The 26,952-nt window shown below is 36.5% G+C and overlaps 1 protein-coding gene across 23 annotated transcripts in view; it reads right to left on the bottom strand.

Moving 5' to 3' along the window:
* The window catches only part of LOC120852210 (ABI family member 3 binding protein), a 284,742-nt gene that overhangs the window by 107,187 nt on the left and 150,603 nt on the right, over positions 1 to 26,952 (bottom strand). For 13 of the 23 annotated variants that reach the window (XM_040225716.1, XM_040225731.1, XM_040225702.1 and 10 more), the window contains 16 exons: positions 19,373 to 19,438; positions 18,173 to 18,247; positions 17,540 to 17,614; positions 16,547 to 16,621; positions 15,333 to 15,404; positions 14,461 to 14,535; positions 9,847 to 9,888; positions 8,966 to 9,013; positions 8,221 to 8,301; positions 7,568 to 7,615; positions 6,294 to 6,362; positions 5,310 to 5,357; positions 3,781 to 3,840; positions 2,703 to 2,798; positions 1,353 to 1,385; positions 445 to 531 (listed from right to left, as the gene is read on the bottom strand). In XM_040225716.1, the coding sequence (XP_040081650.1) occupies positions 445 to 531; positions 1,353 to 1,385; positions 2,703 to 2,798; positions 3,781 to 3,840; positions 5,310 to 5,357; positions 6,294 to 6,362; positions 7,568 to 7,615; positions 8,221 to 8,301; positions 8,966 to 9,013; positions 9,847 to 9,888; positions 14,461 to 14,535; positions 15,333 to 15,404; positions 16,547 to 16,621; positions 17,540 to 17,614; positions 18,173 to 18,247; positions 19,373 to 19,438 (1,050 nt within the window). The remainder of the gene's footprint in view (positions 1 to 444; positions 532 to 1,352; positions 1,386 to 2,702; positions 2,799 to 3,780; positions 3,841 to 5,309; positions 5,358 to 6,293; positions 6,363 to 7,567; positions 7,616 to 8,220; positions 8,302 to 8,965; positions 9,014 to 9,846; positions 9,889 to 14,460; positions 14,536 to 15,332; positions 15,405 to 16,546; positions 16,622 to 17,539; positions 17,615 to 18,172; positions 18,248 to 19,372; positions 19,439 to 26,952) is intronic. The other 10 variants (XM_040225754.1, XM_040225683.1, XM_040225752.1 and 7 more) reach the window with 8 other exon arrangements.

The following is a 26,952-nucleotide window of genomic DNA, read 5'->3' as shown; positions in this document are numbered from 1 at the left end:
TCTGGCCACCAGCTTCATTCAGCACATCTCCCGTTTTCAGCCTTTGTCTCCTCAACCTTCCACTCATCCAAATTCTGTTTTGATGTTTCCCATAATTATTCTGGATCTCTTTCTGTTCCAAATATTTACATTGCCAGCATATAGCATTTGTACTATTTGAGAAATTATTTTATATCTGTATACACACTGCCTTATGTTATTTTCTATCTTTTTATGCAGGAATAGCTTTTGTTTACAAAATAATTGGGAAATAAAACAGAATTACTACTTCTGACGTGTCTCACAGTTGCTAATACAGTTACCGGGATGGGGAAGGGATTAATAATAAGAGTCGCTTCCACTCTTAAGAGATATGTAAGACATGTACCAGTTATGTGCACAGAATTCAGGGTTCCAACTGGGATAGAATGTTTGGACTCCTTAAACCAGAAATCACATATTTACCCAGTTTAGTCTGAGGCGCTTCTGGATGGGGCGTGGGTTTAGGTTTGGGACGTGGAACACGGGGTCTCTTTGTTGTTGTTGTTGGAGCTGAAGGAAGAAAATCTAGAATTAATATAGTGCTGATGGCTCCATTAACTCTGAATAGAATGATATAACCAGGTTCTAGGCTTTCTAAAATTTACCAGTTTCTTTGAGTGGAGGAAACTTTGTTACTTTAGTTTGAAATTTTCTCCTTTAACAGATTAAGAGGTTTTCTTTTATAACTGAGAATTCTCTAGAAATTAAAAATTATATAACAGTTATATTTAAGAAATGAAGATGAGGAATTATCATTTCCTTGAAACCATCTCTAATGAGAAATCTTGCTGAACTGTGATGGTATGCAAGAAGTTCAAACCATCCTGTACTATCCTCTTATAATTTAAAACAAGTAGGTTTGGGCAAGTTTTCCACTTGATGATTTACTAAAATAATGACACAAAATTAGATGAAACACTAATAAAATAAAACAAAAATCATGTAAATCTTTTTTTTTTTTTTAAATCATGTAAATCTTGAACTATAGAAAGTAAAATGCTTAAAGAAACTTCATGGTATAATAGTTGATACTCTGTTTGTGGTCTAAATAAAGGATACATGGAAAATCATATTTCGATCCCAGTTCTAACAAACAGCACAGAGTAAACAGAGACTCAGATTGATGTGACACAATTACAAGCTGGGAGATGGAGTCAATAGCCGTCTCAAAGTTTATACACATTAATGTTAGAAAGAAGGGCTTTTCTATTTTAAGGTGAGTACAGCAATAAAATGGTAACAAATTACGACATCATCATCTCTATAGCACCACAGATAAGTGTGAAAACGAGTAAAGAAAACACATCCTGAAGGGTATAAATGATCATTACCTAAAGATGTCCCAGGAGTAATAGGTTCAAAGTCTGTAGCAAGAAATGATCAAAATAATAATAATAAAAGAAATGTTAAATGCATAAGAAAAGTCACGAAGCTCTCTTGAAAATGAACTTTACCAGAGTAGCATTGGTTCTACTGCCAGAAAGCAAAATTTTTAAAGTTCTGAGGCGAGGGTACAAAGGTACATGATGTTATAAAATCTCCATATAGTTACCTACAAGTGTTGCTTTTATATTACCTTACACTACAGTAGAAGACTCTGCTTAGAGAAATCTTTAGGTATCTGTCTAATAACATTATGGTTAACAATTATGAGAAAAAAATGTGAAAGTATAATTTTAAACACTATATACTGGAAAACAGTTAGAATCTATGTCATGATAGATGCAATTGTTGATATATTGGTAATGAATAATCAAAATAGGCAAGGCTCTTTTTTGTTGAAAGTCCACTTTGGAAAAAGGCCAAGACCTCTGTCCAAACAAAGGCCTATAGAAGAACAAGACACAAAGGGTCATTCAGTCTGAAAAATATGTCAATGCATCTCTCTGCTATCAGGACAGAAAAGAGCTGACCCAGGGAGGATAGGAGCGTATCCTGCAGTTAAGTAGCTCAAATCCAGTCACTGAAGTCAGGCATTCAAGGTCCTCTTCATGGCCCCACGAAAAAGCAACATTGCTGTCCACAGTTTCTGAGCACCAGCCGAGTAAACATTGCTTTCCTCCTTTCTCACAATCAAGTTCTCCTCTAAGTCCCATCTTTCCGTTGCCACCCACAAACATGATACCTTTCTTCTGTGTATGGCGTTCCGCCCCATTCCTCCGACAAATCTACAAACTATACCCATTTCAAGGTCCACATTACACTCATCGGCCCATGGATCTTTCACTTTTCCAAGAATAAACTGTGTCTAACAGTTGGTAAAACTCGGTAAGTAAGTTGCTTTGCCCATATTCCTTTCTACCCATTTATGAACAATTTCACACAAGAGAGGCATCCTCACTCAATGAAGCCAAGCCATTTGTTTTTCCTAAACTATTCCTCACAATGCTAATGTGGCGGTTCATCAAATAAGAGATTAACTGGACTAAATAGGTTAGATACTCAACTAGGTAAGTTTTTGCTGAGCCAGAGTCAAAGAGAAAATGTAATTGAATGGTGAGAGAAACAAATAAAATACAAGGTACCAAGAAGTATGAGGAAGTAACTCATCCTGACTAGAATATCTGTAACTTGGACACCATCCTGAAGGATCACAGGGTTACTAGGTGGCAAATAATTACACTCCTACCACAATACCACATCTAACAGGGGTCCATAGGCACCAGGAACCACATATTTACCTAGTTTGGTCTGAGGTGTCTCGGGTCTTGGCGTGGTTTTATGTTTGGGACGTGGACGTGGGCGACGTTTTCTTGTTTTTTGTGATGTTTGTGGAGCTGAAGAAAAGAAACTGGTTAATGCTGCCTTATGACTTCAGAGAAAAAGGATTATTCATGGCTGTAGGTTTTCTAAAATTGTGCTAGATTTTTTTGAGTCTTGAGAAATTTGGTTTGAGACTGGTTTCAAACCAGTCTCTCTGGTTTGAAAGTTTTTCATCTACACACAAAAAAATGTGTGGGGGTGTCTGCTGACAGTTCTTTTGAGAAAGAACATATAACCTTATTTTAATTGCCTGAAAACTTTACTATTATTGCTGGTGCCAAATTTTCAAAAAGGACCCTGATCCAAGGGAAATCAGAAGTATAACTTTCTATATCACATTAAAGAGGGGCCCAGACTCTCCTGCTTTGTGTTATATTTAGAAATGAGTTGGTTTAGAAATTAACTTGGATTATACTTAGAAATTACTTGGTTTAGGCATATATACCATATCTTAAAACCACTTTCCATTGCTGGCCATAGAATTACATCTGATGTTTATAAGGTATGCACGCTCAGTCATGTTCGACTCTTTGTGACACCATGGACTGAAGCCTGCCAGGCTCCTCTGTCCAGGCAAGAATATTGGAGTGGGTGCCATTTCCTTCTCCAGGGGATCTTTCCGACTCAGGGATTGAACCCGGGTGTCCTGCATCTGCTGCATTGGCAGGCAAATTCTTTACCACTGAGCCACCTGGGAAGCCCTGTTTATAGGGAAGAGACTCCTAACTGTATTTGGAATCCAGCAGAACCACAGGCTTTGTAAAGTTTTAGGAAAGCTGGATAATATGGGTGATAGCTTCATACAGACTTATATTCTAACCAAGTGACCTATTTTAAACATCTTCAATACATTCAAAATGAAGATTATAGTTGAGTGACAAAAAAGGATGATGAAAGAATCTTGTAAAAGAGAAAATCTTTTGATCAAGGTGATAATGGAATAGAGTGGGCAATGAGCAGAAATGTTCTTGCTTAAAAGATACAAAAGATCATTACCTAATGTTGTCCGAGGGGCCTCAGTTCTCAGAGTTACCGGTTCAATGTCTGTGGCAGAAACTGACCAAAAGCAATTCAATAAACAATGGAGATTTAAGAAATGTGGGAAAAGAAAGAAAATTATCTTGAAAATGAATCCTTTTAACCCTATAATGTTTAGAAAGAATTTATGAAAAGCAGTATTTTTTCTCTAATAACTAGCTAAACTCTGGTACCCATTTATCTCACAAATAACTGTACCCCTTTACACTTTGCTTCTCTATGAGGCTAATGAAAAGTGTTTTTTGTGGGGGGTTTAATTATATGATTACAGTTATACTGGAAACTTGGCTCCAAAAAATCTTTTGTCCTATACAAAATTTTTAGATTACTTATTTTTAAATTGTGTATTTTTAAATTACTCTTAAAAATCATTATGAAAACTTGTGTTAGTATTTGACAGTTTTCACCATCATTACTAAATTTTTTTTGAGAAATAGTGGCAGCAGAGAGAATTTTTAAAAATGTTCTTAATCAGTCTGTTTATTGGATATCTGTGACACATAGGCAAAAGATAAGCTTATGCCTTTTCTCCACGATAAAGGTGATACTCTTTCATGCAACTTGTCCTTATTTATCCTTTTATTTCAAATGGATACTTGGGAGATAACTATTCAAGTGAGGAACAGAGATGATTAATAAAAAAGTCTGGAAAGTAATAACTTTTTTTCTGAATAAACAGGGTTCCTGTAACTCTATAATATTCTGTAATGATTGAATTACACATCAAAACAAAGTTTAGATTTATGACTCCTTGGTTTTAAATTAGTGTCTCTATTTTAAATTAAGTCCAGAAAATTAAATGTAAAATCAAAAATGTCTTATCACCAACTCTCTGTAACACAGCATAGAGTAATTTTAAGCCATATCTGAAAACATTTTCTGAACTAACGGAAAACATGGTATCCAGAAGTGAAGGAAAGGGAGGACTACAAGGCAAAATAATATTCAAAGCTGACTGCCCTCAAACAAAAAAGGAAAATTCCTGTTTTGTTTGGAATTCAACACCACAAGATGAACTTATCAAGAGAAAGGTCCAGCTACAATGAAACAGTATGAAATCACAAAAGAAAGGACTTCTGCAAGAAAGAGATGATTACGTATTCTTTTTCAAGCCCCAGTCAGCTTTTCCATTGCTTTTCTCCCACATCATAATTATACACATATAAAAGCAGAGATTTCAACAATGTCCTGGTTTGAAGGATGCACAGAGGGAGCATCTGTGATTCTTGCCAACATCAAGTGCTGCAAGCAATCTATCTCTGAAGGTGATCAAAGAACAATTCACATTCAGGAGTAACAAGCTGAGCTGCAGATATAATACCTAATGATATGAAAAAGTTTCCTGTTGAAAATAGCAAACAATTTTAGGGAATGGATGAAAATGTGGATGAATGACCACTGTTTACACAAGACACTACAGATAGTGACAGAGAGGAGAGGGTGAGTTCAGAGAAACAATGACCAAAAGGGAAGACATCCATCGTTACCTATGCTTGTGGATGGTGCTTCGGTCTCAGATGTAACAGGCTCAAAAACTGCACCATAAAAAAATAAACAGATATAAGTAACAAAAGTAAGGAAAGGAAGACTTTTAGGTTCTCACTAATGCTTAATTCATAGGATACAGAAACTGGTTTTATTCTAAGTTGATATAAGTTCCCTTCTTGATGGACTTATTTATTACGAGAGATGTTCTCTTAGTAACATCTCTACTAACTGGAATCTTAGGAGAAAACTTCAATTGAAAAACAATTGAATTTTTAGAACTGTTACATAGTATCTTTTTATTTGGTAGAAAATCAATTAATAGGTACCATTTAAAATAGAAGGTATTTTAGAGAAAGTCAATCTCCATGTGATTTTAAAGGAGGAACACAGGATCAGCCTCCCTAGTGGTTGCTGCAGAAACCACTCTCGAAAATGTTCCACATAAAGAAAAACAAGCTTTCATTACAAAAACAAACTGAGAAAACAAAGCCTGAAAATGCTTTAAGAAAAATGGAATCTGTTAGATAATCAGATGTAAAATTTTGTCTGTTGTTTAGTCACTAAGTCATAGAGTCCTATTCTTTTGCAACCTCATGGACTGTAGCCTGCCAGGCTCCTCTGTCCAGAGGATTTCCCAGGCAAGAATACTGGAGTGGGTTGACATTTCCTTTTCCAGCGGATCTTCCCAACCCAGGGATTGAACCCAAGTCTCTTCCTTGGCAAGTGGATTCTTTACCACTGAGCCACTGGGGAAGCCCAGACAATCTGTTATAAATTTTACTAATTTCCCAAACATTGATTTGTTCATTTAACATATGAAATGAACAAAGTAGCCACATCAATGTGGCTACTTTGAAAAGAATGAACAAAGAAATCATGGTATTTAGGTTTCTATGCTTTACAACATGACAGATTGTAAGCATTCTCAGCAACATCCCCAAAGAGAAAGCATCTTAAGTCAAAGCATTGGAAATTATGTTTACCGGATGTAGGTGGTGGCGTATCTGGCTTTGCTGTGGGTTTAGAAAGTAATTGCTTTGCTGGTTTTGAGTCTGAAGAGAAAAGGGCTATAATTAGAGTCATGGCAGAGCTGTGAATGTGATCAGTGTTACACACTGTTTTCCTAGTACTGAAAATAGGGATTACCCAGGCTGGATTTGAGGTACATGTGGTCTACGTGTAGTTTCAGGCCTTTTGTGTCATTTTGATGCTTAAGAAAAAGGTATTAAAAATTAGCATAATGGTTATAATTAAGGACATGTCATAATTAAGGACACATGCTCGAGCAAAGAGATTATATAAATTTAGTGACTATACAACAAAATTAATTCCTGGGGTGGAAAGGGTGAGAAATGTGTCCATTCTCACTGATTCTTCTGAAACCAAAAAATCTTCAGGAAATGTTCAAAATATGTCTTTCAGCAAAAGTAAGGAGAACTACAATTACTTTTTTTGTATAAGTAATTTTTAAAATGACAAGTATAATTGTTATGTTTCTTAATTGATAGTTTTTTTTTCAGTATAAAAACAGTAATGTAGAAATTCGAAACTTGCTTACTAGGAAACCAGGAAAATAATCCATAAGTACTTGAAATTATACACAGTGTTACATGGTTGTTTCTGGAATTTTCTAAAGTAAGTCAGTGACAAATTTCTTGTGAATGCTGAGAAATTATAATAATTATAATCAAACAACACTAGGACTGAAAACAGTAAAATCAACTTGAGACTTCTAATATTCTCAAGTTATAAAGACTATACTACTTTTATCTTGGACCCAAGATCAAGAAAAATGCATGTGTCTTTGGTTATCAGAACACACTAAAAAAAATTCTTCGAAGAAACAGAAAAGCTGAAGAAGCCATTCTTTCATGCAGCTTTCTGAAAGGGATAAAGTCTTACAAGTTGAACGAATAAAGCAATGAAATGGTCTGCACGACACTGGAATAAAACATTGCCGTTTGTCAAGTCCAGGATGAGCACAGAAGTCCCTGAGGAAGAGTAGATGGTTTTCTCAACACAAGGACACATGATGCAAGGACAGAGGGTGTGTGGAAACCAGGAAGTTGTGACCCAAACCACAGACCTTCCTTGAAAAAGCACACAGAATTCTTTTAGAAGTCTCCTATCTTCAGGCTCTTCAGACCCAAATAGGAAAGGGAAGGAGACACACGTGTAGAACTTCAGTCATGCCTGGGTGGAGGGCAGGAAAAGAAAAGTGACAACCCCGAAAGGAATTGGGGGAGAGCAAAATTACCGATTGTGGGCACCAAGGGTTCCGGGGGTACCACTGCAGGTTCCAGAGCTACGGAGGCAAAAAACCGAAAATACTAATTATGTCAAGAAGCAGCATCTCGAGAAGGAAACGTGACTCTTCCATCTTTACTTAAACTGGGTACTTTTTCTAAGTGTAATTTTCCTTTCTATTTCTCCCATTTGCCCCTCTTCTCCCTATTGCTTTCCCATACCTAATCTGTCGTGAATATATATCTCATACAATATTTTTCTGGTGCCCTACTTTAATGATCCACTTAGAAGCCCAACTTATTGCTCTGTATACTCAATAACTACAAATAAAAATACAGATGTATTCATAAAATGTGAATGTAGAAAGTACAGATGCTTACATATAAAAATAAATTACACTGATTCCTGCAGCCCAGCTATTTAGGTGGCGAGTGAATGACAGTTGCTCAGTCATATCTGACTTGTGACCCCATGGACTATATTCCTGGACTATATTCCACAGACTATATAGCCTGCCAGTCTCCTCTGTCCAAGGAATTCTCCAGGCAAGAATACTGGGGTGGGCTGCCATTCCCGTCTCCATTTAGGTGTAGATAGCTACTATGTCAGAAACCACCATATTCCATTCTTTGTGCTAACTGGAACCCTGAATGGCACATTTACCAGGTTTGGACTTGGGCTCATGTGGCCTAGTTGTGGTTTTAGGGCGGCGACGACGACCTGGCCGTTTGGTCTTTGGTGGAGCTGAAGAAAGAAAATCAGCTGGTTAATATATGAACAGTGACCCTACAAACTGACCATCAGTACTATGGGCATCTTAGAAGCATATTTAAGCCCTCTGATTTATTGCAGACATGTTCTGTTTTTCATTATATACCCAGTTGAATGAGGTCTTGAAAAATGGAGTTGTGGGATTTCTTTTTTTTTTTTTTGCCAAATATTAATAAATAAATCTTCAAGAGAGCTCTCTATTCTTCTCTTTTGACTTGAGAAACTAAGAACTTTATACAGCTTGGAGAAGACAGCCTCATAAAATTTTTCAAGATATATTATGTTCAATCGGAATATGAGAAAGTTACTTTTATTAATAGAAGTTGCTAGGGATAAAAACTAAAATTTATTTGGCCTAAGATTCAAAACAAAACTTTTTCACTTAGCATTTAGAAATCTGCAAATCAGTAACATGTGTAAAATGGATTTGAATTCAGAAATTATTTCAAGTTAGGCAAATTTTTAAGAATAAGATATAGTTTTTGAACTACAAGAATTAAAATTTTCCCCCCAAAGAATATTAAACTCTCACACACAAGTGAACATTAATGAACAAATCCATTACTGTGAGCCTGTTTAATAAAGATGCCAGCAGTCAGGAAGAGAGGAAACAAAGGTAGGTCACTCACTGCATTACCTAATGTTGTTGGTGAAGATTTAGTTTCCAGCGTTCCAGGTTCTAAGACTGCATGAAAAACGACCAAGAAGGAATCAAAATCAAAGGAAAAATGATGAACCTTATTAAAATATGAAAAATGCTTAATTTTTAAGTACTCAGTTGAGCAAACATACATGGTGAAACTTTTATTCATATAAGAAATTGCTTTTCTATGTAAATAGATTACTGTGTTTTTTGACAAAATGAACAAAAATGCAGCTGGTCATTTAAGTTTGGAAAGAGAAAGTGGAAAAAAAAAAAAGCATGACTCTCATTTGGAAGATGTGAATGCAATAAAGTAACCAACAGCTCATGTTATGAAGGAAAATGTGGGTAATTCGGTAAGATGGCACCAGCAGAACAGTTTTGCTCTCTTGAAGAAAAAAAGCTATAAAGATTGGGGGTGAGTTTTTCTCTTTCTCTTACTTAATAAATTTCCTAGTGAACTATCAGGATATTGAGAGCTGAAAAGACCATATTGCTTTTAAAGAAAATCTACAAATGTTAGAGTTTTGAAAGCAAAAAAAAAAATCCTCTAAAAATGAAAGCATAAATATGTCCTGGGGAAGCCATGGTCCTCTGTGGGGAATAATGAGGTTAAAACAAGCTCAGGACACAGTCCTCAGATATAAGAAGGGACAAAAAGGAATGTGGCAAATCAAAATCAGTATGGCTGTCTCAGAGCTTCTGCTTAGTCAAGGCAGCAGAGAGCTTATCTTCTGGCAGAAAGCTGAAAGCAAGATCTGAAGGACAATGAAGAAATAATTTTTTTAAAAAATCCAAAGCTAAGGACGAATTTGGACATAGTAAGTGTGAAAGTAAGTGAATTCTTTTTCACTCACTAGAGGAAACTTCATTACCTATTGGCGGCTGTGACGGTAGGAGAATCTCAGGTTCTGGGGCTGCAATAAAGCAAATATTATCAAGGGAGATGCTGACAGCACCATCTAAGGTAGAAATGAAAGGTCCTTTACCATAACAAATGTCCTCTCAGTGGAAAGCCATCAGGTTCTATTGGCTTACAAAATAAACCTCCATCACCCCACAGCCTCTACACAAACTAGAACAGAAGAAAGAATTGAGGATTCGAATTTTTCTTGTTGATCTTTAGCTATTTTCTCCACTACAGCTCCTAGTGCCTGAGGAGATATTACTTTAAAAGGAGGTCAGTGTAGCCTTTCAGAGGTCATTCACCTGCTGTTTTATTTTCTTCAGGACAGTCAGATGGAAAATGACAACAGATCCATCAGACCTCTAACCATGTCTGAGCTCTGTTAGTTTGGATCATTTGCAGTCTGATTGGAACTGATATTGGTTCACCAAAAAAACAGGATTTGAACTTACAGTCTAAAAAGGGACACAGGTGTTCATATGGTATTCATATTTACTACTGCTTATTGCTGGTGAACAAATTGATTTACACATGAAACTTATTCCATTTAAATTAGCAAATCAGCAGAAGTTAGAAAGTAGTCTCCACAATTCATGAAATGCTGAACAAATTCATTAATAATATTATCTAAATATTCTGACAGATAAACTCTCCAAGGCCATTCAATTGGCAGTAAGTAAATGCTGAATATAAAGAAAGCTGAGTGCTGAAGAAATGATGCTTTTGAACTGTGGTGTTGGAAAAGACGAGAGTTCCTGGGACTGCAAGGAGATCCAACCAGTCCATCCTAAAGAAAATCAGTCCTGAATATTCACTGGAAGGACTGATGCTGAAACTACAATATTTTGGCTACCTGAAGCGAAGAACTGACTCATTGGGAAAGACTCTGATGCTGGGAAAGATTGAAGATGGGAGGAGAAGGGGATGACAGAGGATGAGATGGTTGGATGGCATCCCTGACTCAATGGACATGAGTTTGAGTAAGCTCCAGGAGTTGGTGATGGACAGGGAGGCCTGGCGTGCCGCAGTCCATGGGGTTGCAAAGAGTCAGACACAACTGAGTGACTGAACTCACCTGAATTGCTGAATATAGTTTGGTACAAAGACTATTTGTTGTTGTTTTTTTTAAGAAGATGATCCAATAGCTTTCCTATTCTATAGCACAAAAAGAGTTGATTGCTTTCAGAAGAAAATAAAAAGGAAAATTTTTGAAGTAGAAAACAAAGTAAAGATTCTTTGACATTTTTATCCTTACAGAAAGAAATTAATTAATCTAGTCCCTACTGACCAACTTAACAGAACTTAAATCACTGTGTACTTAGATATTTCTTAAATTACATTTACCAGGAATTATCTCTGATATTTCTGGACTACAGGGTGTGGGAAGTTTGGCAGAAGCAAGTAGTGATGTTTTAGCGACTAAAAAGGAAAATATAATAATAATTTGGATAGAGAATATTTTCACTTATCTGAAAGCAAGGTATAATAGCACAAGGTGTTACTGAAATGTAGCATCATTTATCAGAATGTCTGTGGCCAAAAGAAGAATTCTGATTTCTCATGAACTTGTCATAAATAGAGTTTAACAGATGAATGGCAAAGCTGTAGTCATGTATCAGATACAAGTACACTAAGCAAAGTAAAAAGTATGTGCGTGTGTGGGGGCAGTGGCAGTTGAATGCCTCAGATTCTACAGGAAAAAGGGAAGATAAATAGTAAAAATCAGTAATCAAATATGATAAATATCACGAAACATCCACATCTGAAAATAGCAAAACCCAAAAATTCTCTTGAAACTTCAAGGTTATAATTAATGTTTGTTTGTTTGTTTAATTTTTATTTTTACTTTATTTTACTTCACAATACTGTATTGGTTTTGCCATACATTGACATGAATCTGCCATGGGTGTACATGTGTTCCCAATCATGAACCCCCCTCCCACCTCCCACCCCATATCATCTCTCTGGATCATCCCCGTATACCAGCCCCAAGCATCCTGTATCCTGTATCAAACAAAGCTGCCTTCTAAAAGTATGAAAAAGTAAGGCTACTTTTAGCATCTTTAGATTTCACAAAGATGAAAGAATGCTGCTGTTTTAATTTTATAAAGAAAAATCAGCATTTTTCAGTTCCTGAGACTGAGGCCAACTAGGTATGGCATCCTATCAACTAAGTTTCCAATTCACCCACATAAGAAAATATTATAGTCAGTGGTTATTAAGAAGTCTATCTTCTGATAAGATTTCCTCTATCTCAGCCTTAACGTGTTATGGATAAAGATAAAAAAATGTTCCATAAAAAAGCTGAGTGACGCGCAAATAGCTCAGCACAAAACAAACAAAAAGTCACTGATGGATTTGCGGCTAGAGTACCATTTACTGTTCCATCCACCATGTCAGAACTGAGTACAATAAACACCCACGATTGGAGGTCTCTCCCTTTCTGCAGATCTTTAAAAGCTTGAAGAGCCAAATGTCATTACAATCTTAATGATTAACTATGAAGGAAAGAATTATTGGATGAGGCAGACAAGCTGGGACATAGTAGATGGCTGAGATTTTTAAGAAAGCGCTGGATTTGGCTTGCAAGCCAAAACCAGTGTGGGTTTTTACTCATTAGCTTAACCACAAAGGAAAGCCAAAGGAAAAGCAGCCTTCATGGAAAGTGAAAAAGGAAAAATATGAGTGTGAGGAAAGGACTGGGAAGGTCATGGAGCGGCTCAAATCAAAAAGCTTTTGGTGGTTTATTTGCTCTCTTGAACCTTGGCTACAAAAGAAATCTTTATCAGAGCTATAATAGTGGTTGCCATAATATGAATACATTTTAAAAAACTAACACCCAAACAGTGGTTTATGGAGAGCTAGTCATTACTCTGTGTTGCCTCAGGCCACTCAAAGTCAACTTGAGCTGGCTTAAGTTTAGGCACAGATTATGAAGTATTGATACTTGCTGTTAGGAGAAAAGAGTAAATATTCTTAGGTGATAAGAAGGTAGAAATCAAAGCCATATAAGCTCACTAGCTTCCAAATAATTTATCACATTTTTAAAAGGAAATGTCAAATTAAGAAATATTTTTGTTCAAATACATTAGAGTGATAAGAACACTCTCCCACCCTAATTTGAATTAATGAATTTCCCCTCAGAAATGTGATTTCCAGAAACCACTAACACTGATAATATAACTTATCATAAGCAAATGAAAATTAACAGAGACATTTTTTCAATGTTTTTAAATTTTATCTTGTAACAACATAAATAATTAGAGAAATATTTAAAGTTGGTGACCCAAACATAATGCAATATTTCTCGGTCTACCTGGTGAGGGGGCCCTATTCAAAATACAGCCTAAATGTAACAGTTACTACCTTATTCCAAAATCCTCTGGGCATAATTTTTAAATAAGTGTACAGGAAACCCTTCTCTCAGCTGTCAGAATTCTTTGAGTTAAACCCCTAGAGTTCTTGAGTTTATTAGCTATGCTTCTTTCTCCTAACAACCTCTTTTAGTGAGAGTACTTCATTCAGTTTCTCAGACTTGGAAAGCTCACTCATGGTCATGGCATCAACCATACTCCCTTTGCCTAACCCCTAATTTCTTTCCTTCTGATGCCTACAATACCTGGAAATCTCCCTGCCTTTTTTAAAGGAGTCATGAGAATTCTCTTTCTGAGCAGTTCCATTTTCCTTCCTTACCCATGTCTTTGCAAAAAAGATGAATCATGCCCACTTAAGCAATCTTTTGCTTTAATAATCCTACTCTGTAAATACACATTAATGAAAAATCCATATTACAGTGAGAAATATATTCTTCCCAAAGCTAAGGCATTAAATTTTTTATGACAATAATGAGTTGTGACAAAGTTCCCCTTATAATCTCATGAATCAACATTTCAGACTGTTATATAGATTCTGTATAGATAGAGAAAAAGAAAGATTTAATTATTTAACATGTCCTGCAATCCTTATGCAAGAAATTATCTGTTTTTAATTATATACATAGAATAACCCCTTGCTGCAAAACAAACAAACAAAAAACCAAAACAAAACACCTATTTTTCTTCAGCAAATTAATGTCTCCTGAGAAGTAAACAAAAGTCAGTGTTCAGAAATCAGCCCCAGTTTAGAAAGAAGTCATGGAACTTCAGGAGAATACAACCCTTACTAGTCATGCACCCTGAGAGCTGAGAAGGCCCCAAACAAGGCAGAGTTCTGAGGGGATGGAAAGACTTCTCCACTTCTCAGCTGAAAGGCTGCTGATCTGAACTCCAAGCAACTTTGGTATTGGAAACTATTTCACAGTCCTAGACAAAGGAGTTCTCAATCATTTCCTCCACTCTCTTTCTGTGCTTTCTCTGTGATGGTCATGCACATAATGAAACACCACACAGCTCAAAGAGATGCTATGATAATATCAGAGGAGCTGGCTCTAATGACATCATTTCATCACATTTTTGCTCTTTCCATGGAAAGATGAATCAAATACCAAAGTGCGAATCAGAAGGTTTTGCTCCAAAGAGTCGCATAAAGCAATTTTTCAACCCTACATTTGAAATAATATCAAAACAAAGCTCAGGGTAATTACCAGGTTTGCTGTCTGTCACTTCTGGACTGAGAGGGATTTTAGGTTTCAAAGAAATAAATTGTGTTTTACTGGGAGCTGGAAAAATAAAAAAACAAAATGATCATCAAATCAGTATTTAGACATTTCCGTGTCTGAAACTACAAAAGGAAAACCTATACTTCAAGTGCTATAAACCCATCATCTTGGATGATTTTGGAAATATTCCATTAGAAAATAAACTTAAAAAAATAATATTTCACAGAGCAGTATTTAATGAAAATATACGAATAAATTTTCATCTTTTTGAAAAAGCATTTTAAGAAAAAAGGCTTTGCCATGAGTCACCATTACTATACAAAATATGACAGTGATTTTAACCCAGGATTAAAAGATGAAAATTAGTGTAATGATTTTGCACCTTATTTCACATTTCTCAGTCATGTCTAAGTTTCTAAGCACTCGAAAAAAGAAATGTTTTAAAAGTAATATTTACTGATATGTATAATGTTGTGATCTGTGGCGTAAAGAAATGTTACTAACACCATAACAGAAAGCTGTTTTTCTAAATGAAGTTTGAAATTGAACTTGAGGGCCTTACCCCCTAAAATGGAGAAGTATATATAAAGACACAACTATAAAAACATGATTGTGAAGATGGAAAAGCATCAGTGATTTTACAGCTTTCCAAGGTACAAATGCTGAGTTCACAGCTACCAACCACAGCGCCAGCTATCCAAAACTATGAAAGCCATGCAGTTGATGTACTCTGTGAGATACTGAGTACTGTTGAAACGATCCAGTTCGAACAGTGATTGAGACATTACATAAAAGCTGGCATACTGGACTTTCCGTGGTGAAATGAACTAACACATCTACTAAGGACACATCGTTACCCATTGTTGTCCGTCTAGGTTCAGGGCTTTTAGAAATTTTAGGTGTAATTGTTCCAGGACTTGTGGTTCTTTCTGGTGATGGAAAGGGAAAAAGAAAAAAAATTAACATATTCTAGAAACAATGAAAAAAATCCTCTAAAGAGGAACTGAATGACCCTTTTAAAATCCTGTCATATCTAGTCAGTGTTTACAAAGCATGCAGTGAGTAAAAGTTGGGGGAAAGAATTGTAAAATTGTCATAATAGTATAAGCTATAAAAAAAAAACTGGAATAAGCAATGGAATAGTCAAAGCCTGGTTACTGAGCATGAGTCTGAGTGTACCCTGTAACAGTGAAGACTAGCACCCCCTGATTGATAAATTACCTCCATCTCCAACTCTGTGCCATAATACATGCTGTTAAAAACACCCTTTTCCTTTTCCTCTGCCTAAACCTGACACATATTCTGGTATTTATATCCTCAACTCTTACTTTGCTTTTCTGAGCTTCTACTCTAAGAGAGTCTTACAAGCAGGTTGTATCATCTTATGTTGCTCTCATCATTCATGATGTATTATCTTTTTTAAGATTATGAGCAATTGGATAGCCAGAGTCACAGTCTCTGCATCTCAGCCATCACCCTAGTGCAAAACTGAAAACACAGTAGGCAACAAATATGGGAACTGTCAGCCTGATAAACACTTAAATATAGATGCCTCGCCAGGAAAATAAATGACATTATATATCACTGGGACCGTATAAATCACTATATATGACTTTCTATGTTTATACCAAAATTCACATGTAAGAAACATCATTCACTAAAACTGATCTAAAAAGAAATAGCAGCATAAGCATTGTTACTTAGAAATGTGGAGTTAAATACAAAAGAAATATATTAAAGAATTGGAGAATGGGTCTCAGAGGTAGAAGAACGTGGGCAGTAGACTCCTCTTTTTCAGTCTAAGACTTGAAGTACCTAAAAAAAACTCTATGTATTATTTTGATTTAAAAAGAATATTTCCAGAAAAAAGGAATATCATTCACATAATTTTCAGTAAAATCTTACTGAAAATGTTTGACTTTTGTTTTTTTACATTAATTATTCATCTTCAGCTACTTCCAAATTTTATAGAGCATCTTTCATCTACAGAATCGTTTCTCTTTATAATAAGTATATGGACATTTCTACTTGGAATTAAATATCCTGAAAGGTTAAATAGACAGTTATTTACCAGGTTTAGTTCTTGGTGTTTTGGGCCTGAGGCGTCGTTTGGGTGTAGAAGGGACAGATGTAGTTTGCAGGGGAGCTGAAAGAAGATTTAATATAGCTTTGGTAAATGATATTTCCCAGGGGTCAATGAGATTGTAACTGTAAACTTACAAACTTTTTGAGGTCAAGAACTGCTTTCTATTTCTTTGTATCCCTAGAATGCCCAGCATAGGTGTTCAATAAGTACTGATTGAGCCAAAAGAAATTAAATGTTTGTATGAGAAGATACATTTTTCAGTTAAGTGTACTGGAAAGGGATGGCCCTTGAAGGATTTAAGAACACAAGGTACAGTTAATTATTCAAAAGATGATTTATCCAATAGCATGGGAGAAGCACAGATATTTGAGATTTAGAGAATGGAACATTCAGAACTCTTTAATTCTATAGCTCACTACTAACGTTATCAGGAGTTAATGAACTTCATTATTTCAGTAATTTTCTATTATAGACTGAAAGCTATTTTACTCATCTTTCTTCATCATATCCAGGACTGTAGATCCCACTTGGTGCTCCTTAGACTATCTCGAGAAAAATAGTCTGATCAAGTGGTATCCAATATGCTAATTGAAGGGAACATATTTTAAAATAATTATCATCTATAATTTTGCTGCTATTTTCTGGTTTGTAAATTTGAAAGAACTATAGAAAGGGAGTCATCCTTCAAAATAATATACACAAAGACAAAACTGTTACATCATACACCTGAAACTAACATAATGTTATCTATTAATTTTACCCCAATTAAAAAATAGATACCAGGATTATGGAAATTCTTCAAGGATTATCACAAAACTACGAATGACAGATAACCCAGTTCTTTGAAGAGTTTCATCATAGAGAATGAAGGGAAATGTTTACTACTGAAAATATTCTGAGAAGGCCAGCGTGACTTCTGCTTTTTGCCTCTTTGTCTGTTCTTTCAAAGTACATAACTATACAGAGGTCATTAATTACCAGGTGTTGTAGGCTGCATTTCAGGACTGGTAAAGATTTCCAGTTTTTGAGAAATAAATGGTGTTTCACTCAGAGCTGAACACACAAACACCCCATCCCACCAAGTAATTCCAGTTAAAATGAGGTATTTTAAGAGCTTCAACATGCTTTTAGATGGTGATACAAAGCACATGCTAAACGGACGTAATGAAGGATGAAAAATGCACGTTGTCTTGGAAAGCTACTGGATGAAAAGACAATTTAAAGTGAGGAAAAGGTCAGGATGAAATCGTTCAGTAGCTGACTCCAGGCAGACTGAGCGCACGGAAGAGGGGTGATACAGGCCACAAACATATGAGATGGATGGGATGGAATGATGATGAAGATGTCCATGCAATTTTCAAAGCTTTTCATTCCTTTAAGGATGGAAAAAATATCATTCATTACAGTTCAAAAATGAGAGCGAGAAAGAGAGAGCCTCAAATGGAACATAAGATGCCTGCATTGTAGGGAAAAATATATATTATATTCAGAAAAAGGAAAGAAATAAATGATTAGATGTGATGGAATGAAATGGTCATTTGGAAGAAAGGCATTCACATGGATTTTCTTTTGACGGAAAACAAAGTAGAATTTTTCTGTTAAAAACATTACCCAGTGTTGCCCTTGGCTGTTCAAGAGTTCTAGAAGTTTTAGGTGGGACAGAGTCCAGAAGTGGATCGCTTGTTGCTGTTGGAATAAATGTCAACATTTATAAAAGCAGTAGAAGGCCCCAGGAATAAAATACAAATTCCTGAGTAATAAATTATGCTCAAATGGGGAAAAATATCAAGAACACTTGAGAGATTGCTGACCAACATTTTAAAACTAGTGATTCATTAGGAGTTGAAGATGAGCTCATGTTTAAAAACATACACACTTCAAATGTTAGAAACCATGATAAAACAGTGTTTCATACATTCAACTGTTTTCAACTTTCTTTTCTGGTTCCTTCCCTCTGTTTCTTAATCGCTAGCTGAATCTGCTCGTAACATTGTTTCATCTTTTAAAAATTGCTGCTGCTGTTTAAAATTATTTGCCTGCATTTATCATGGTGCCCATATATGGCTACACACACCCCCCAAAATACCAGACATATGTCTTTGTGTGGCAGAGACCAGTGTTATTTACTTTGAATTTCCTGCAGTACCTAATTGAGTAAGTGTATAACAAAATACTTGCTAAAAGAAACCATCAGACTGAATTAAACTCACTATAGGTAGAGCAGTAAGTGAATGCCAAAGTTAGACCCAACTGAACTTCTGTAGACAAATGAGTGACATGATTGCTCCAGAGCAGGATTTGTCACCTTGGCACTACTGCCCTTTAGGGTTGGAGAATTCTTTATTTGGGGGATTTTCCTGTACATCGCAGGGGTTTAGCAGCATCCGTGGACTCTACCCACCAGATGTCAGTAACACCTTCCCCACTGGTGACAACCAAAAATACCTGTAGCCATGGCTGAATACTTCCTCAGTGGGAAAAGAGCAAAATCACCCCCTACTGGAGAACCACTACTCCAGGGAAAACTCCGAATTCTAAAACCTTTTCAGAATGATTCTGATCACTAGAGCACTAGGCTATTATTTAGTGTGCCTGAGAGGCAACCTAATCTTTCTGCATGTCCCACATATGCAGAGTTTATTTACTGGAGGACATGGAGACATTATTGTTCAGTGGGAGAAGTGGGCAGAATTCATCTCCCTGACAGAGACTGCCACCTTTCTCTTGTGGTGCTCTAGACCACTTTTTCACTCTGCAAAAATTGTCGGAATACCTGGCATCCAAAAAAATGAATTGAGAGGCTGGGTGTACCTGTGTGGGGCTCTGATATCTCAGGCTCATCTGATGTTGTAGGGCTTGAGAAAACATCATAAGTGGCTTTTAAAAGAAAAGGTAAAACAAAAGAGAAGATGTTAATTTTGATTAATTTTAAAAGACTTCATGACATATTTTAATGCTGGCTGAAGGAGGACAGTTGATGTAGGTGCTAGAGCTTGGGCCTTGGGCTACTGGTCTTCTCAGTAAGATTGAAGCAATCACTAAAAGACTGGCCTCTAGTCCTTCTTGCTCTGAACTGAACCCCTAGGGTGATGTGAGCTTAGTGCTATTTGTTTACAATGAAGCACGCCAGCTCTAAATCACAGAGCTTCAAAGAGTACATACATAAATGAAGTCAGATGGCAATTTTAGGAGACATTTCCAAAGAACAGTTGCACTGAGGTAATTTGCATAAAAACTACAGTTTAGTTTTTCTATTTAGTAAAAGTTACCATCATGATGTCTGGATAGTACTTTACAGTTTGCATATTACTTTATAGTTTGACAGCACTTTCTCACATATCAGTTTGTTTAACTCTCTTAATATCCTTGAGAATTAGGTGAGGTAGACATTAACCACACATTATAGGCAATGGGGTAGTAACTCCATTTTCTAGATATTAAAATTGAGATTCACTGGGGTGAAGACATTTGTTAGTGGTCAAATTCTGCATATTTCTCGTTCTATTTAGCATGGGCCCACCTTCTTTCTCCTTAGGTAACCATTAGTTTCTTTTTTATTTCTGTAAGTCTATTTATGTTTTGTAAATAAATTCATTTGTATCACTTTTTATAGTCCATATATAGGGATATCAGATGACATCTGTCTTTCTCTGTCTATCTACTTCACTTAGTATGATAATCTCCAGATCCATCTGCTGCTGCTGCTGCTAAGTCAGTTCAGTCGTGTCCGACTCTGTGTGACCCCACAGACGGCAGCCCACCAGGCTTCCCCATCCCTGGGATTCTCCAGGCAAGAACACTGGAGTGGGCTGCCATCTCCTTCTCCAATGCATGCAAGTGAAAGTGAAAGGGAAGTCGCTCAGTCATGTCTGACTCTTCACGACCCCATGGACTGCAGCCTACCAGGCTCCTCCGTCCATGGGATTTTCCAGGCAAGGGTACTGGAGTGGGGTGCCATTGCATTCTCCATTATGTTGCCACAAATGGCATTATTGCATTCTTTTTATGACTGAGTGCTATTCCATTGCATATATATAAAGACTTCTTTTTAAACATAAATTCGTATACGAAAAACCTCATGACCTCATTAGGACAGAAATTGTGCTTGTTACACTCTTTAAATACTTCAAGGTTGTACTTCCAGAGCCTTGTTCACAGGAAGACTCAATGAAATTAATTTGCAAGATTTCCATTACTGTGAACAAATAGCAATGAGTTTAACAGTTGGGTAGTTTATGCTTTTAGTAAGGATACATGAGAATAAATGAACAGATTCCTTATTTTTAGAGCATACATATGTATGCGCACAAATCTCTTCCTCTACTAAACAAATACCTTTCATATGTTTGTGTGGTCATACCCTGCCATGGAAATAGAACCCTAAACATATATATGAAGACACAAGGGGAAAATACAACAGGCCAGCAATACGTAGCTGGATGAGAAAAGCATTTATAAACACCATATGCAAAGTTCTGAGTACCATTTAAATAAGGACATAAAGCTCTCTTACATTTCTTAGAAAAATAAAATACCTTTCTAGTTGGCCCTGAAATTTGTGAAAATATTGCCTACAAGAAAATACTCATTAAGCCAAACCAATGACTCGCTGTAAATCTCTAAGAGGCCACTGTAAATCTATAAACCACTCACTACACTTGAATTTTATTTTCCTGATCACAAAGCATCAACACCACCATTTACTCCTATGTTTTCTCTTCTCTAGGTTTAATCCAGTTGGGTGGCCAGATTTATGCTAATCAACACCTCACAGGCAGACAATAAGGTCCAAAAGTAGAGTTCAACCTCTCTTCAACCACTGTGAGCAAACCACCAGTGGCCCAAAATTCCCAACCAGTATACCACTCCTCCAACATGCTGATCACTTCAGCTTTCAATTCTTTAAATAATTTTTAGAGCTTAACTGCATACAGCAATTTACTAAAGCTCTATTATGTACTGAAAGAACGAAACACTGAAAATAGCAGTAAACTCCTAAAGAGAGTTCCCAAAGTGGATTCTAATGAAGACTGAGGTAGACTATCCTCAGTTCTGTCAAGGGAAGTCTCTAAAGATAATTGGTTATTGCTCAAGGGGAAATAATTAGGCCAGAAGGAACTGTCCTCTTAGTAATAAGTCACAGAACAGTTAAAAGGAAAAGTCAGTTTGTCTGGACATGGTGGGGGAAGAACAGGCAGGAAAAATTTCTAAGAATGCAAATAAACACAATGGATCATCTTGGGTTATATAAAAAAAGCCATTTCTTTGTTTGATTAAGGCTTTAAATCCCTCCTGGTCCTAAATGATAGTCTTTTAAGGGGATGACCGAGTAAATTAAGGAGGCTTAACACTGAGAGGTTAGCAAGCCGGAAACAAAACATTGACTTCCATCCTCCTTCTCCAACCATATATGGGCTTTAGAAATCATGCATCTGCTCCATCTGCAGGATAAGATATCTGTCTGTCTGTCTGTCTGTCTGTGTATCTATCTATCTCTCCCACTTCTGATGACCATATCGCATTGGTCATGGTGTCATTTTACTCTCTGCCCTAGGCAGGGGCTGGGAACCCAGTTAATAGCATGATGCAGGCTTCCCACTCAACCCAATCAGTGTGGTCATGTGATATCTACCATCAGTGCCATGGGGTTAATAGGACATCAGGCTATTTCCGTGGGGTTGCAGGATCTCTTCAAAGTATATGTATATACTGCATATGTCCAGGTCTATTCTCCTTAGACATGTGTCCACAGAGTTGAACATGACTGAGTAACTGAACTGATTCTCCTTAGACGTTTTTACACAAGTGAAATGAAGACCCAAGAATCATTTGGTGTACTTCTATTCTCTCTTGCTTCTTTTCTTTCTATTAATTAAATTGGGAGTTTAGGATTAACAGATGCACACTACTGTATATAAAATGGGTAAACAACAAGGATCTACTGACATTCAGTATCTTATAGTAACCTATAAAGGAAAGAATCTGAAAAAGAATATATATTACATATATATAACTGAATATGTATGTATAACTGAATCAATTGCTGTACACTTGAAATTAACACAACAGTGCAAATTAACTACACTTCAATAAAATGCAAAAAAAAAAAAAAAAAGAAAGAAAAGTACATGAAAATAAAATGGTGATGTTGGACCATAAAGATGGCTGAGTGCTAAAGAATTGATGCTTTTGAACTGTGGTGTTGGAGAAGACTCTTGAGAGTCCCTTGGACTGTAAGGAGATCACACCAGTCCATCCTAAAGGAAATCAGTCCTAAATATTCACTGGAAGAACTGATGCTGAAGCTGAAGCTCCAATACTTTGGCCACCGATACAAAGAGCTGACTCACTGGAAAAGACCTTGATGCTGGGAAAGATTGAAGGTGGGAGGAGAAGAGGACGACAGAGGACAAGACGGTTGGATGGCATCACCAAGTCAGTGGACATGAGTTTGAGTGAGCTCTAGGAGATGGTGAAGGACAGGGAAGTCTGGTGTGCTGCAGTCCATGTGGTTGCAAAGAGTCGGACACGATTGAGTAACTGAACAAAACTCCCTTTGCTTCCAGGGACTTCTGGAAGATTGATATGATGGTGTATGCACAACCCTTTAGAATTTCTTAACATAAAACTGTTACATAAATACAAAATCAATTATTCCAGTGAAGAAGTACTCCAACAAGCATGTACACATGCATGCAGATCCACAACTCGTCGAGGGGTAAAGGTACTGAGAGCTTTTCCAGAACTCACTCTATAGTAATAGAAATCATAGTCAACTGGCCACTTTTCAATAGAACATAAGACCAATTCTATTGCATCATCAGAGAGACTGACTTTTCTAAATGATTGTTATAAGCACTTAAGTATTTCTAAAATGTGGCCAACTTTTTTATAATACAGAATTTATACATAAGTTTACATTTTGGCATATAGTGAAAGAGCAGATTTTGTATTTTAAGAAAAGTTGGATTTTCCAAGGAAGTCAAAATCAATCAACCCTACTTAAACATACTTCAGAGGAGGTTTAAACAAAATAAAATTCCAAATAATGAGATCACAAAATGCTGTGCTAATGAAGCATTGGGGCCAATAGGCTAAAAGTAGGGAAGAATATGTTTGATGACTGCACTTCTCAGATTTCCTAGGACAGTCCAAATTCCAAATACCCTGTCCCACTCTTGCCATCAACTATTGAAATGATTCCAATATTCAACACGCAAGTTAGAATTTCCATATAGGTTTTTATAGCCAAAAGTAATATAGAAATCTTTATGAGAGTATGCATTTGGATCATTTGATACAGAGTATGAAGTAAATGTGGAAAACAAATCTAGCAAATTCTGAAGCAAAATGAATTTCACAAACAGTATTGATAAATGTTTAATAGTTGATAAAGAGACAAGCAGCCTCTGGCATCCAAGTGCTGGCCAGGCACTCATAGCCTGGCTGTGGTGTTTGCCTACTGGACATCAACAGTTGAGAACACCAATATCAGACAGGTTCACCTGGTGACCAAGATGGACCAAGGAAAAAACAAGGCCATTCTGTAACTGTGTGGAACACAAATGCAAGGACACAAAAATTACTGTCCTCATATCCTGGCTAATATCTTTATCAATCACAACTATAGTCTCACTCCTCTTTTCTTGCCTTCTAGTTAAGAATTATTAAAATTTTCTATCACAAATTGCTCCCATTTTCAACCAATATCCAGTTGAGAGCAAAGCTTCACTTTTTTAAACCCTCCCCAGAATTACCTAACACAAGACTAAATCCCATAAGACACCCTTCCCAACATCCTCTTACTAAGAGATCTACAGTTCCTCATGGTCTACAATCTCATTGTTATAATAAGTAAATAAACTTAACTTTGTTCAAATATAGCTGAAGGTAACTGACAGAGTAAATACAGATGCATTGTATTTCAACATAGAAAACAAAATGTGTTCATTTTACTGTAATAATATGATTAATATCAGCTGAAATATATAATTTTTTCAAAAGATATAACAACTAAAAACAAGACAAATGTTTTTATGTACCAGCATTCAAATACTATCTCTGCCTCTCTCTTCTTAATTCTCAACTAATTGCATTAGGAAGCCATGTGAGTAACTGGAAAATACAATAATCATATATGTTGAAACTAAACAGAAAATAGAAACTTAGTGCATGTATAAATTCACAAAATCAATGAAGACACAAAGGCTGAAATGAATGAAAGGATTGCATGAATATATCAACTTTTAAAATCACAAATAACACATATTAAAATCTGAAATCAAACATGTTAGGAAGATCCCATAGAACACTTAAACAAGAGGTAGATGTGAGTGTTAAAAGCCTTAGCAGAAATAAGAAATACTTAACCACCCACTTCGAGAAATCAACTTTACATTGATTTCTCTGGCCCACTGTCCTGTAATTGACCACATTTGATGCTTCTTATCTGCACCATGTGAAATATTACAGACTACAGTGAAAAGGTAGTGCTTCTTCAACTTTAATGCTCATACAAATCACGTGGAGATCTTGTTAAACAGCAGATCTTGATTCATTAGATTTGAAGTAGAGCCCAAGACTCAGCCTTTCTAACAAGTTCCCTGGTGATGCCAATGCTGCCTGTCCAAACATCACACCAAGTAGCCCAGACATAACCATTCAATATTCCAAGGGCAGACTAGGGAGTTTCTGTGGCTGATTCTTCTGCCTGCAACCATATCTACTGAACCCTTACAGCCCATGACCAGCTCCAGCACTTCATCTAGACACAGCTGGCAGCTGATGGTTTCTGAAAGTTCCCTGGCATCCTAAGGTGGACCTGGCAGGAATGAAGCAGCTGAATAATAAACTGCTTCCTGCTGCATTAGCCTCTATTCATAGTCCACCAGGGCAAAACCAGAATTAAAGGAACCTTTCTTTTATTAGGATTTCCAGTCTCATCTATCTGTATCCTCTTTGTAACTTCACAATCTTCACCTCCCAGCATATTCTCCCTATTCCCCAAAGCTCACTTCAATTCAGGCTTTATATATAATTCGTATCCTAGGCATTAAAATCACAGAAGGGGTTTCCTGGAGGTTTTGGTCAATTTGCTCTTAAATAATCATAGACACCAAAAATATAGAGGCTGGTCAAGAGAAGCCCAGGAAAATCTATGTCCCCATGTTTATAACCTAAAAGTTAAGAGATAAAAGGGACCTAAGTGGTATATAGTTCTGTGGGCCCTAACAGTCCTCGGTTTGGTAGATGCGATGCTTGTATAGGATGGGAGGTTGGGTGGGTGTCAGGTAAGCTCTGCCATAATGGAGCAGATAAACCAGCACACATGCCCACAGATGAGCCTTGTTCCACAGTCAGTGCCGCGGTGGAGTATGAAACTCCACCTGATTTTATACTCAAGTGACCTAGGTTCTGAAGGTAGTCTTGCACCAACAGTTAGTAATTGCAGTAGAATTTTAAGGGCAAGGACATGGGGAATTAAGGCTTAGAAAGACCCAACTTAAGGCTTCTCTAGATTGGCTGACACCCACAGTCAACTTACAGATGTTTTCCCACTTGGGAAAACTAGGGGAGACTGTAACAGACACACTTAGTTCATTTGCTGCCATCTTTGTATCTTTTGCTAAGATCTGAATCCATTACGCTCACCAGAGAAAGATAATTGGACTAAGATCTATGTGTTCATAAGCCCATGCTCATCCTTTCTCAAACCAGTCATACGCTGAACTCCTTTCTGAAGAATATCACAGAATGGTGGTGTTTAATGTACATGAATGTCTAACTACATTACATGCTAGTTATAGGTGCTAAAAGAATCACAACCAGAAGGTTCACAAAATTAAAAATAAGTAAAACAAAAATCATGGAAGTAATCACACAAAGTGGTTTATGAGGCTTTATTACAATTCTCACATGCTAAATAATTTCTTTGGTTGACTGCTAGACATCAAAGAAAAGATGTAAAGGTAAAAAATTTTTGAGGAAAAAAAAAATCTATTTTTTGAAAAGGAAAGCTATTTCCCTCAATCAGTTTTAGTGTTAGAACACAAGAATTCTCAGGAGAAAAAAGCCGATTGCTACAGTTTACAAAAGAGCAAACTAAGATCCAGAAAAGTAGAGAAAAATAGCTAAAATATGTGTTTGGTAGTAAAGCCAGAACTGGAACCAAGGTCTAGTATTAGTGTTAAGACCTGTGGTCTCTCCTCTAAATTACAATATGTTTACAGATTTTAGGACTCAGTAATAATATCTTGCATGTAGTAAACTCTCAAATGTTCACTGAATATTTTATTGAAAAAGAAGCAAATATCTACCTGCAAGGGAAATATTAAACCCATATTGTTAAATAAGACTACCATAGAACTGATTTTTGTTACTGTTCTCATGTC

The sequence above is a fragment of the Oryx dammah genome, unplaced genomic scaffold (assembly GCF_014754425.2).
Source record: "Oryx dammah isolate SB20612 unplaced genomic scaffold, SCBI_Odam_1.1 HiC_scaffold_2, whole genome shotgun sequence".
Lineage (NCBI taxonomy): Eukaryota > Metazoa > Chordata > Mammalia > Artiodactyla > Bovidae > Oryx > Oryx dammah.
Note: the sequence above shows the minus strand (reverse complement) of the source record. Positions and strands in the feature narration are given on the sequence as shown.